General features: G+C 40.2%; 1 protein-coding gene across 1 annotated transcript in view; it reads left to right on the plus strand.

The window, feature by feature from the left end:
- Positions 1–3,126: 3,126 nt before the first annotated feature.
- The window catches only part of SDAD1 (SDA1 domain containing 1), a 34,303-nt gene continuing 23,893 nt past the window's right edge, over positions 3,127–13,536 (plus strand). Inside the window, exons 1-4 of the mRNA XM_049885956.1 lie at positions 3,127–3,286; positions 9,925–10,029; positions 10,412–10,510; positions 13,217–13,327. Coding sequence (XP_049741913.1) covers positions 3,197–3,286; positions 9,925–10,029; positions 10,412–10,510; positions 13,217–13,327 — 405 coding nt within the window. The 5' untranslated portion in view covers positions 3,127–3,196. The remainder of the gene's footprint in view (positions 3,287–9,924; positions 10,030–10,411; positions 10,511–13,216; positions 13,328–13,536) is intronic.

A 13,536-nucleotide genomic window follows, 5' to 3' on the forward strand; every position in this document is an offset into this window, starting at 1 on the left:
TCTTGGTGATAGAAATGATGCCAGAGATAGCATGATAGAATTTTGCAAAACCAGCAACTTCTTCACTGCAAATACTTTTTTCAATAACGTAAATGGTAACTATACATGTGGACCTCGCCAGACGGAATACACAGGAATCAAATCGACTGCATCTGTGGAAAGAGATGATGGAAAAGCTCAACATCATCAGTCAGAACAAGGCCAGGGCAGACCGAGGAACAAACTGTCAACTGCTCATATGCACATCCAAGTTGAAGTTGAAGAAAATTAAACCATGTCTATGAGAGCCAAAGTATGGTCTTGAGTATACCCGACCTGAATTTAGAGACCATCTCGAGAATAGACTTGACACATTGAACACTAATGACTAAAGACCAGATGAGTTTTGGAATCACATCAAGGACATCATACATGAAGAAAACAAGAGGTCAGTGAAAAGCCAGGAAAGAAAGAAAAGACCAAAACAGATGTCAGAGGAGACTCTGAAGCTTGCTCTTGAACATGGAATAGCTAAAGTGAAAGGGAGAAATAGTGAAGTAAGAGGCACTGAACAGAGGATTTGAAAAGATGGCTCAAGAAGACAAAGTAAAGTATTATAATGAAATGTGCAAAGACCTAGAGTTGGAAAACCAAAAGGGAAGAACATGCTCAGCATTTCTCAAGATGAAAAAACTAAAGAAAAAAATCAAGCCTCCGGTTGCAATATTGAAGGATTTGACAGAGAAAATATTAAATGATGAAGGAAGCACCAGAAGATGGAAGGAATACACAGAGTAACTGTACCAAAAAGAATTGGTCAACGTTCAATCATTTCAGGAGGTAGCATATGAGCAAAAACCCAGGTTCCAGAAATTGACAGAATACCAACTGAGATGTTTCTACAAATGGATACAGCACTGGAGGTACTCACTTGTTTATGCCAAGAAATTTGGAAGATAACTACCTAGCCAACCGACTGGATGACATCCATATTTGTGACCATTCCAAAGAAAGATGATCCAACAAAACGTGGAAAATCATCAAACAATATCATTAATATCACACACAAGAAAAATTTTGCAGAAGATCATTCAAAAGCAGTTGTAACAGTACATCAACAGGGAACTGCCAGAAACTCAAGCCAGATTCAGAAGAGGACATGGAATGAGGGATATCATCATAGACGTGAGATGGATCTTGGCTGAAAGCAGAGAATACCAGAAAGATGTTTACCTGTGCTTTTTTGACTATGCAAAGGCATTTGATTGTGTGGATCATAGCAAATGATGGGTAACATTGTGAAGAACAGGAATTCCAGAACACTTAACTGTGTTCATGGGAAACCATACATAGACCAAGAGGCAGTCATTTGAACAGAACAAGGGGATACTGAATGGTTTAAAATCAGAAAAGGTGCACGTCAGGGTTGTATCCTCTCACCACACTTACTCAATTGGTATGCTGAGCAAATAATCTCAGAAGCTGGACTATATGAAGAATGGGGCATCAGGGTCAGAGGAAGTCTCATTAACAATTTGCAATATGCAGATGATACAACCTTGCTTGCTGAAAGTGAAGAGGACTTGAAGCACTTACTGATGAAGGTCAAAGACCACAGACTTCAGTACAGATTACACCTCAACATAAAGAAAACAAAAAATCCTCACATCTGTACCAATAAGCAACATCATGATAAATGGAGAAAAGATTGAAGTTGTCAAAGATTCTATTTTACTTGGATCCACAATCAACACCCATGGAAGCAGGAGTCAAGAAATCAAACAACACATTGCATTGGGCAAATTTGCTGCAAAAGATCTGTTTGTTTTAAAAACCAAAGATGTCACTTTAAGAACTAGGTGAACCTGACCCAAGCCACGGTGTTTTCAATTGCCTCATAACGCGTGTGAAAGCTGGGCAATGAACAAGGAAGACTGAAGAAAAATCAATGCCTTTAAACTATGGTGTTGGCAAAGAATACCCAACATACAATGGATTGCCAGAAGAACAAACAAATCTGTCTTGGAAGAAATACAGCCAGAATGCTCCTTAGAAGCAAAGATGGCAATACTCCGTCTCACATACTTTGGATATGTTCTCTGGAGGAATCAGTCCCTGGAGAAGGACATCATGCTTGGTACAAAAGAGGGTCAGAGAAAAAGAAGACCCTGAATGAGACAGATTGACACAATGGTTGCAACAACGGGCTCATGCACAACAAAAGTGGGGATGGCACAGGACTGGGCAGTGTTTCTTTCTATTGTGTATAGGGTCCCTGTGAGTCGAACCGACTTGATGGCACCTGACAAAAGAAACCAACGACATGTTGAGATTGTAGAAATTTATTCTCTTCAAATTACCAGTATTTGTATTAAAATCTCGGTCTGAGCATTGCTTACAAGAGGTTATAACAATAGTTAAGTTTTAAACACAAATTAATTTGCATTTTTAGGAGATGAATATAATCACGTTATCCAGTCCACATCGTTTTCCTTTGTCTGAGTCAGTATGTCGAACCAACCCAGAAGAAAACAAACCAAAATACTTGAAACTATACAGAAAAACTAACTTATGCTCCTCAATGCTCTTTTTTTCCCCATCTCTATCTTTAAGGTCGTGGCGGTTAAGGGAGAGTGCTATCTTTAAGGTCGTGGCGGTTAAAATACACTATTAATTCTCATCTGTTTCATGAGGTTGTTGTGACAATTAAATAAACTAGTGTACGTGGAAGAAAAAAGTTTGCCCTTACTGATTAAACAGACATAGGGAACCAGTGGCAGAAAGGGGGAGTGCGCTGTCATATTGTGGGGATTTCAACTAATGTCACAAAACAATATGTGTATAAATTTTTGTATGAGAAATTAACTTGAGCTGTAAACTTTCACCTAAAGCACAATAATAAAAAACAAACAAACAACAACAACAAAAAAAACCTTGCCCTTCAGAGAGTTGTAGAAACGCTAGGTAGTCGTAGCGGTGACTTAGGAAGGAAAAAAGAAAAAAAAAAAACATCGCTGACAAACCATTACAGAGCAGTCGACAGTGACAGTAAACTTGACACTCTGAGGCTGCCGTAGTTTATCTCGCTTTAAAAATCAAGACGGCGTCTTCTGTCTAGTGTCCCTTGTACTATTTCCGGTGACGCTCGGAAGTACGATTCTAAACCGTGGCCAGAATTCGCCAGGGGCTGTCTGCCGTGTGGCTTTTCTAAGCCAACATGTCCAGCAGAAACAACAACAAGCTGCCCAGCAACCTCCCGCAGTTACAGAATCTGATCAAGCGGGACCCGCCGGCGTACATTGAAGAGGTGGGAGCGGAGCGGCAAATTCTAGAGGCCCTGGCGTTAGTGGTTGAGACACACGCGGGGGAAAACGTGGAGTGGAGCACGGGTCCTAGCTCGCCGCGGCTCCTCCCGTTCAGTTCAGGGGTCCTTAGGGAGGAGGGAAGGGGAACCTTCCCCCACCACTTGGAAATCTGAGGCCTCTTTTGATTTTATACCAAAAATTTTCGTAGCTTCTGTGTCGTTGTTGTGTGCCATCGAGTCCATTTCGATTCAGCGACCCCAAGTGACAGAGTAGAACTGCCCCGTCCGTTTTCTAGGCTGTAACCGAGCGGTCGACGGTTCGAAACGTTGTTGGGAGAAAAGACCTGGCGATCTGCTCCTTTAAAGGTTACAGCCTAGAGACCCTGTGGGGCAGCTCTACTGTCATATAGGGTCGCGATGAGTCGGAATCGACTTCAGGGCACATAGCGTTAACAATAACAGCCTTTACAGGAGCAGATCACCAGGTCTTTCTCTCACGGAGCTGCTGGGTGGTTCCAACCGCCAGTCTTCGGGTTAGCAGCCAAGCCCTTAACTATTGCACCTCCAGGGCTCCTATTATAATTTCTGGAGACCCCAGCAAAGCTACCGCAAAACACCTTTAAAAGCCTCACTCTGTTTTAGGGCTTCTCTCCGACCTTACAGAAGCGGAGAAATAGAAGGATAAATGGCCCGCCCTCCACCTCCAACTTTCTTGCAGGTTTCTCTACTTTTTCGTATTAGAAACTCCTACCTTGAATTATTAATATTTCGTGAAGCTCATATTAGAATGCTTTCGACGTCTGTTTTCAAGAGCCTGCTCTGTGCCCACTGTGCTGGTGAGGGACTATCCTCAAGTACAAGAGACAGACGCAGGAACTGAGCGTATCCAATTAGGCCAGATTCAAACTCATTGGAAGCTTGCAGGGCCTGGATGCCAGACTTTGATTGGGGAAAAAACAAGTTTTAAAAATGAGATTAGTCCCAGATTGTGAGAGACTTTATCTTCTGACCTAATACAAATCGTGAAAGGTCATTGACGGTGACAAAATGAAAGTGTTGGTTTTGATAGATAAATCTGGCAGGTGCTTTCTTCAGATACCCATTTGTAGCCTTAAGACAGAGATCCCTACTAACCTTTTGCTGCATTACTTGTTTGTGTTTTTCCCTCACTAGATTGTGATTTCTTCAGTGGCTAACACTCTTACCCATCCTTTGATTGTCTTCTCACTTTCCCTCTCCCCCAGATTTTTCACACAGAAAATTTTCTGTGAATGCTTTTTAACAAATAGGATTGCAGTGGTTTAGGTCCTCAGTAGAGAGAGCCTTATTAAGGATCAAGGCATTGGAAATAGAGAGTAAGGAACAAACACAAGAAATTAAGCAATGTAGGCAAGTCTTTGAGATGTGTAAAGCATTATATAAGCGTTGACAAATAAAGTAATAAGTTGAGAGGTCGTATAGTGCTGTATTTAAGAGCACTGGCTTCAGAATAACCCTAAAATCCTGAATCTCTATTCAACAGTTGTGTAACCTAGGTAGGTTAATCACCGAGCCTGTGTGTCTATTTTAATATGTAAAAGAAGGAGGTAATACCTACCTCAGAGGGTTGCTCTTTTATTCACTTAACAAATATATATACAAATACACATATATAGCACTCACTGTGTGTCAATATAATTCTAGGCACTGCGGATACAGTGATAAAACAGTAAGACAGATATGAGAGCCTTATTCTCTTGGACTTACATTCTAGTGGGGGTAGACTTACAGTACTAATGAGTATGAAGAAAAAAAACTGGATGGGAATATGTTAGATTGGGAGCCTTTTTGTTTATTGTACTGTAGATGAAGGTTTATGGAATAAAGTAGCTTCTCATTAAAGCTAGTACACATTTTAAGACACTGGTTAACAACCGCGTGACGTGTCAACACTTGCTTCTCAACCTTGGGTTCCCTGTTACTAGCTTTCCTGTTTCCTCCTGCCTTTTCGTCCTTGCCCCTGGGCTAGTGTGCCCCTTTAGACATTTTGTTTTATGGGCCTGTCTAGTCTTTGGCTGAAAGGTGAACCTCAGGAGTGACTTCATTACTGAGCTTAAGGGTGTTTATGGGCCATACTCTCAGCATTTATCCAGTCTCTGTTAGGTAAGTCTGGTCATTTTTTTGAGTTAGAATTCTGTTCTAAATTTTTATCTGGTTCTGTCTGGGACCCTCTATTGTATTCCCTATCAGAGCAGTCAGTGGTAGTAGTTGGGCACTACCTAGTTGTACGGGACTCAGTCTGGTGGAGGCCATGGTAGTTGTGGTCTTTCCCTTGAATCTTTAGTTTTCTGCATTGTCTCTTGCTCCCAAAGGGATGAGACCAGTGGAGCATCTTAGATGGCTGCTCACAGGCTTTTAAGACCCCAGATGCTACTCATGAAAGTAGAATATAGAACACTTTCTTTGTAAACTGTGTTATGCCACTTGAGCTAGATGTTCCCCGAGACCATGGTCCCTACAGGGAGGCTGCTGATTTAAATCCTATGAATAGGGAACCCTTCTCTGTGATGACAATATTGAGCCAGACAGGTCAAGAGCATTTTGATAGAGGGAATAAGGAAGCACAGACACTCATGGTGGAAAAGAAATAGAGAGGCAGCCAGTGTTACTAAAACTTAGTGAGTATAAAAGGGTAGTGGGAGATAATGTGGAGAATACAAGTAGGGGTCAGGTCATTCAAAGCCTTTGAGACCATGTAAGTAGTTTAGATTCTACTCTGAGTGCATTGGGGAGCCATTGGAGCTTTTAATACAGGTGTGATATGATCTGATTTTTTAAAAATTTACTCTGGGGGCTCTATATAGAGTGGATTGTGGGGGAGCAAGACAGGAAGCATGATAATTAAATAATGGCTGTCAGAATAGTCCAGGCAACAGATGGTGGTACTACTAAAATTTAATCAGTGGAAGTGGAAAGAAGCGGACAGATTGGGACTAGCTGTACATGGAGCTAAAACTAGGACTTCCTGGTGGAGTGAATGTGGGGGATGAGAGAAAAAAAGGAATGAAGACTGAATCAGGCATTTTATTTCAGCAGCTGGGTAGATGACAGTGCTATTGGTTGTTAGTTTTTAGGTGCCACTGAGTCGATGCCGACTCATAGGAACCCTGTGTACAACAGAACGAAACACTTGCCCGATCAAGTGCCATCCTCAAAATTGTTGTCATGCTTGAGCCCATTGTTGCAGCCGCTGTGTCAGTCCATCTCATTGAGAGTCTCGCTCTTTTTCGCCGACCCCGTACTTTACCAAGCATGATACCCTTCTCCAGGGATTGGTGCCTCCTGATAACATGTCTCGCCATGCTTGCTGCCCAGGAGCATTCTGGCCATACTTCTTCCAAAACAGATTTGTTCCTTATTTTGGCAGTCCACGGTATATATGTAGTATTCTTCTCCAGCACCATAACTCAAAGGCGTCAGTTCTTTTTCCGGCTTCTTCATTCATTGTCCAGCTTTTGTGTGCATATGAGACGATTGAAAACATCATGGATTGGGTGAGGTGCACCTTAGTCTTCAAAATGACATCTTTGTTTTTTAACACTTTAAAGACGTCTTGTACAGCAGATTTGCCCAATGCGATGTGGTTGATTTATTGACTGCTGCTTCCATGGTCATTGATTGTGGATCCAAGTAAAATGAAATCCTTGACAACTTCAACCTTTTCTCCGTTTATCATGATGTTGTTTACTGGTCCAGTTGTGAGGATTTTTGTTTTCTTTATGTTGAGGTGTAATTCATACTGAAGGCTGTAGTCTTTGACCTTAATTGGTAAGAGCTTCAAGTTCTCTTCACTTTCACCAAGAAAGTTGTGTCATCTGCGTAACGCAAGTTGTTAATCCTCTAACCCTGATGTCCGTTCTCCATATAGTCCAGCTTCTCAGGTTATTTGCTCAGCATACAGGTTGAATAAGTGTGGTGAAAGAATACAACCCTGACTCACACATTTTCTGACTTTAAACCACAAAGTATCCCCTTGTTCTATTTGAATGACTGCCTCTTGATCTATGTACAGTTTTCTCATGAGTACAATTAAGTGTTCTGGAATTCCCATTCTTCACGATATTGTCCATAATTTGTTATGATTCCCACAGTCGAATGATTTTGCATGGTCAATAAAACACAGGTAAACGTCTTTCTGGTATTCTCTGCCTTCAGCCTGGATCCACCTGACGTCAGCAGTGATATCCCTCATTCCATGTCCTCTTCTGAATCTGGCTTGAATTTCTGGCAGTTCCCTGTTGATATACTGCTGCAACTGCTTTTGAATGATCTATGGAAAAATTTTACTTGTGTGTGATATTAATGATATTGTTTGATAATTTCTGCATTTGGTTGGATCACCTTTCATTGGAATAGGCATAAATATGGATCTCTTCCGGTTGGTTGGCCCGGTAGTTGTCTTCCAAATTTCTTGGCGTAGACAAGTGAGCACCTCCAGTGCCATATCTGATTTTTTTTGAACAGCTCAATTGGTATTTTGTCAATTCCTGGAGGCTTGTTTTTCATCAATGCCTTCAGTGCAACTTGGACTTCTTCCTTTAGCACCATCAGTTCCTGATCACATGCTACCTCCTGAAATGGTTGAAGTCGACCAATTCTTTTTCACATAGTGACTCTGTTTATTCCTTTCATCTGCTTTTTGATGGTTCATGTGTCATTCAATATTTTGCCCGTAGAATTCTTCAAAATTGCACCACAAGGCTTGAGTTTTTTCTTTAGTTCTTTCAGCTTGAGAAATGCCAAGCATGTTCTTCCCTGTTGGTTTTCAAACTCCAGGTCTTTGCACATTTCATTGTAATATTTTACTTTGTCTTCTCAAGCTGCCGTTTGAAATCCGTTCAGCTCTTTTGCTTCATCATTTCTTCCTTTTGCTGTAGCTGCTGTACATTTGAGAGAAAGTTTCGGAGTCTCTTTTGATGTCTATTTTGGTCTTTTCTTTCTTTCCTGTCTTTTTAATGACCTTCTACTCTTTTCATGTGTGATGTCTTCCCGCAACTTGTCTGGTCTTCAGTCATTAGTGATCAGTGTGTCAAATCTATTCTTGAGATGGTCTCCAAATTCAGATGGGATATACTGAAGGTTGTATTTTGGGTCTTGTGGACTTGTTTTAATTTTTCTCTGCTTCAACTTGAACTGGCATTTGAGCAATTGATGATCTGTTCTGCAGTTGGCCCCTGGCCTTGTTCTGACCGACAGTATTGACCTTTTCTATTGTCTCTTTCCACAGATGTAGTCATAAGGTAATACAGAGTATGTCAAATGATATTAAGTGCTATGGAAAAAAAATAGAGTAAGGAAGTGCTGGTGTGTACGTAGGGAAGGAGTGTCTTACAATTTTAAATGGGGTAGTCAGTGGAGACCTTGAGATGGCAGCCTTTGAGTAAAAACCTGAAGGAAGTGAGGGAGAGCTATGCTGATAACTGGGTAGAGCAATCTAGGCCAAAGGAATAGCAGATGCAATGTCCCTGGGACAGGAATATGCCTAGTAGATTTCTGAAACATTAAAGAAGGCAGTGTGGCTGGAAATGGGGGATCAGGAAAGCGGAATGTAATAGAACGTGAGATGGGGTCCCATCTTGTAGAACCAGGCTATTTTTAAGAGCTTTGGGTTTTACCGAATGAGGTGAGTAGCTTTTAGAAGGTTTTGAACAAAGGAATAGAATATATGATCCATCTTAAAAGAAAACAGGATCACTCTAGATGGCTGTTTTGAGACACTATGTAGGAGGACAAAGATATAAGCAGAGACATCGGTTAGGAGGCAACTACAACTATCCAAGCAAGAGATGATGGTACCTTGGACCAGGATGGTAAAGTGGAGGTGATGAGAAATGATAAGATTCTGCATATGGTAGATAGAGAAAACTCTGGGGAAGCCCAGTGTTTAGACTTTAGTGATCTTCTGAGTAACTGGCCAAAGGGACTAAGAAAGTAGCTAGTGAAGCATGAGGAAAACCAGGTGGTGTCCTGGAGGCCAAGTAAGGTGTTTCCAGGGAGAAGAAGAGACCATGTCAAGTGCTGATGAGACATATTAAATAAATTCTGAAAACTGACCATTAAATTTAGCAATATGAATGTTATTGGTTACCCTAATATGAGTAGGTTAGGTAGAGAAGTGGGTACAGTAGGCTTAAAAGCAATTGGGGTATGACTCCATTTATATGAAATGTCTAGAATAGGCAAGTCCATAGAAACAGAAAGTAAATTAGTGGTTGCCAGGGCTGGAGGGAGAGGAGACTAGGGAGTGACTGCTAATGGGTAGGGGTTTTTTTTTGTGGGGGTGGGGGTTAGTAATGGAAATGTTCTGGAATTAGTGGAAATAGTTGGACAACTTTGTGAATATACTAAACACTTTCGTTTGCATCACACCACCTAAATATCTAATGATAGTTCTAAGGAAAGGATCTTTAGTTTATCTATGATGTGCTTTGATTTTTCAAAGCTCATTTTGAAGAATGCAGATAAGGAAAAGGTAGTGGTTCTGTATTCTTTTGCCATATTTTTTTCCATCCCACAGTCAAAGACTTATAAGTAATTTTTCATTCTGTATTGAGAAGGTCACATAAGAGAATGTGACACACTTAAATTCTATTTTTCCACAGTTTCTACAGCAGTATAATCACTACAAATCCAATGTGGAGATTTTCAAATTACAACCAAATAAACCCAGCAAAGAACTGGCGGAGCTGGTGATGTTTATGGCACAGGTAAGAAGAAATTTCTGAATAAACAAAGACCAATTTGTTGCATACAATCTGCAGAATATTTTTTCTGTAATACCTTCATTCCAGTCGAGTGGAAACTTAAGTAAAGAAAAAATTTATTAACCTTCCTTTTTTGTGACTTTTGTTTTCTTCCTGTGGTAAGTTAAGAGGATTTCACTAGAGTCGTTCACAGAGCCAGGCAGAGCAAAACTTTTAAACTCTTTGTTTTCTTCAAATTCATCATAAAAGCAGTTTCTAAATCATGTCATGAGTGTTTGACTAAGAGTAGAGGAAATATGAGAGGAGTTGGAAAAACTAGAATTTAGAAGAAAAAGTTACATCTGAATAACTTAGACACTTCAGAAGAGCCTTTGTTTTTTTACAGATCGGTCACTGCTACCCAGAACATCTAAGTAACTTCCCTCAGGAACTGAAAGATCTGCTGTCCTATAATCACACTGTCTTGGACCCTGATCTTCGAATGGTAAGACCAGTATTTGAGTTAGTAAATTCTACTGTGTTCATGTGTGTGTGCAATATGTGTTTAAATGAGAATAGCCTCTTAGCCAGATAACTTTTAAAAATGTAAATCAAAATGTAAATTGAAATCCTCCCATGGCTTCTCATACTTAGAATAAAACTCAAACTTACTGTCATGGCCTGTAAGTCCCTACATGATCTGCTTCCTGCCTGTGTTTCTGATCTCATCTCCTTCCGTCTCCCCCTTTTCCGCTACACTGTCCTGTCCCTGATCTTTCTGTGCTTCCAGCATGTTAACCCTGCAGGGAGGCTGTTCCCTGTCTTTTGAATAGGTGATTCCTTCCAGTAGTCATTCAGATTCATCTGCATGAAGATCATAATTACAACTTAATAGTTTTTATAATGCCTAATTTAATAAACTTATCCATTAAACAGTCTGAGTGCTTAAATATTTATTACGTCTGTGGTTGATGTTGGGCTCTGGTCTAATTCCCCTTTACCAGGCCCCTGTACCCATTTCCCTCTCCTGCTATGAATGTTGGCTGCAAATGGCCCACTGTCCTTCTCTGAAGAATTGCTCTCAACCAAATGAGAGTCCTACCACCTGGGAAGTTGCTTGCACAGCCTACGGGCAATGACTGACCAACTGGGAGGTATGAAAGCCCAGTCTTTGCCAATGGAACTTGTTCTCTGGTGCAGTTTGCGCTTCATGGCTTCCCTGTGGAATCTCACTAAAGCTAATCTCCAGTGGAGCTTTTCTTTTTTCTGCTCTATCCTGCTTCTTTCGCTTCTCTCTGATAGCACACCCGTAACAAATCACTGGTATATGAATCAGGCTGTACTAGGGAACCTGACCTAAGGCATTTTCAAGTTTGATACTTCTGCTTTTCAAACACTTTCACAGCAGGTAGAACTTAATACAAATATAATTACAAAACATGTTAATACCCTATACCAAAACTTGTAAAATAGATTCAACTTTGTTTTTTCTACTTATGTTTTCCCAGTCTTTTGATTATTCTACCACTTTACACTTCTCTAGGATTTTGTTAATTTGATTAGGTCCAAAAGTAAAAGAAATGGCAATCTCAGACAAGCCAAAGTTGCAGGCTCTGGGCTGTCATCTGATTGACTCTCAGTTGGGACATGGGACTGGGCTGCACAGCCCAGGGGAATTCAAAATTGAGCCATTGGTCAGAAGGCTTTTATCTGTCATGTAACTCTTGAAATCCTTTTAGGCCATACAGATGAAAAATTAAATTTTTAAAATTATTTCAGAGTAATTAGTTTTTTGTTTTTTTTTTTTTTAAGTTTTGCTTGCCTGGCAGCACCTAACCCAACTGGCTAAGTAAATATGTGTGTGTCTGTCTTTTTAGTGTTTTATGATGATTTGTCGTGCTGTTGTTAGATGCCGTCAAGTTGGTTCCAACTCATAGAGGCCCTATAGGACAGAGTAGAACTGTCCCACAGGGTTTCCGAAGAGCGGCTGGTGGATTTCAACTGCCAACCTTTTTGTTAGCAGCCGAGCTCTTAACCACGACACCACCAGGGCTCCAATATGATGATTAGTGTATTTAAAACAAACAAAAAAGTGAACAGAGATTTTCTTTGCTAAGAGAAAAGGAATGAGGCTGTGTAATTAGCATTGCCCTTTAGAGGAATCACTTGAAACACACTGATGGGCCCTCCTTAAAATTGGCTGTTACAATAACCACCAGTCCTTAACTGCTGGGCTTTCTTTCTCAATAGGATAGTTGCTTTTTTTTCTAGGACTTTTTGATTCATTCCAGGTTTTTGTTCATTCTTTCTTACTTACACAGCTAGGGACAGATTGTATTTATTAGAGGAAGAAACAAAATATCCATGCATGTTAACTCTTATCTACTTAATAAGATCAGCAGAAATTGAACTAGTATTTATATTTCTTTGACAACGCAACTATTTATGTAGCTTTTGTTAGCTTGTTTTTGAGCATTGTTATTTTTATTATTTTTGTGTTCAAATTGTCGCACCTTGAGCAGTTGGTACTTCTTAGTCCTTTTAGCAATGTCCCTGATGTTTTTGAAAGCATTCTTGCCCTCTGGCAAAAATACTTTCTTACTGTTTTTTCTGCCCCAAGATATGGAGTTAACTGTTCTTCAAGGATTACTTGTTCCCTTTAATGAAGAATAATTACTAGAGGCCAAAATAGTGTTTTGGGTAATAGGTGTAGATGTGAAAGTTGGTGGTAAGCAAAGTGCTACAATCCCTGTTGGGCCACTCCTAGTACTGAGAGTACTTCAAATTAACACCTTTTAGGGTCACAAATTCACACTGATTATTGCAATTTAGTGTATTATATGGTTGGTGCCCCACCGTTCTTGTCTTTGTGGATTCATTGCTCACTGGGGTTTTGTCCTATGTTGACACTTCCCAGAGAGGGATTCTTTGTCCTGCCTGTATAAAGTCACTGTTTAACGATCATATTACCTTGTTTTACGTCCTTTATGACGCTTAATCATTATCTGAAATAGTCTTGTTTATGTGTTTACATGCTCATCTGTCCTCTCTTCTGCTCCACCACCAGGGTAAGCTCCATGAGTGCAGGGTATTTTGCTCGATGTCTGGAATAATGCCTAGCAAATAGAAAACTCTTTTGGGATACATGCACTCCATTGTCTCGTCTTAACTTTGTCATTATGTTATAGTATATTTTCTTTTTCTTCCTGAGACATTTTGCAAAGCTTTGATCTTGCTGAGAAATAAGAATCTCATCAATCCATCAAGTTTGCTAGAGCTCTTCTTTGAACTTCTACGTTGCCATGATAAGCTTCTGCGAAAGGTAAAGAGCAAAATTACTTTTTTTCGTATGTCTCATTCTTGTAGTGACATTAAAACTTGCAGAGTTTGGGAGTCCCTTGATTTCTTGATGCTTTATATTATTGGATATAATTAAGAATAATTTTAATAGGAAAAGAATTTACCATTGTGCATGCAATGTGGTAAGAATAGCTAACATTTACCGAGTGTTTACTTTGTGTCGAACACCAT

This window comes from Elephas maximus, chromosome 5 (assembly GCF_024166365.1).
Source record: "Elephas maximus indicus isolate mEleMax1 chromosome 5, mEleMax1 primary haplotype, whole genome shotgun sequence".
Taxonomy (NCBI): Eukaryota; Metazoa; Chordata; class Mammalia; order Proboscidea; family Elephantidae; genus Elephas; species Elephas maximus.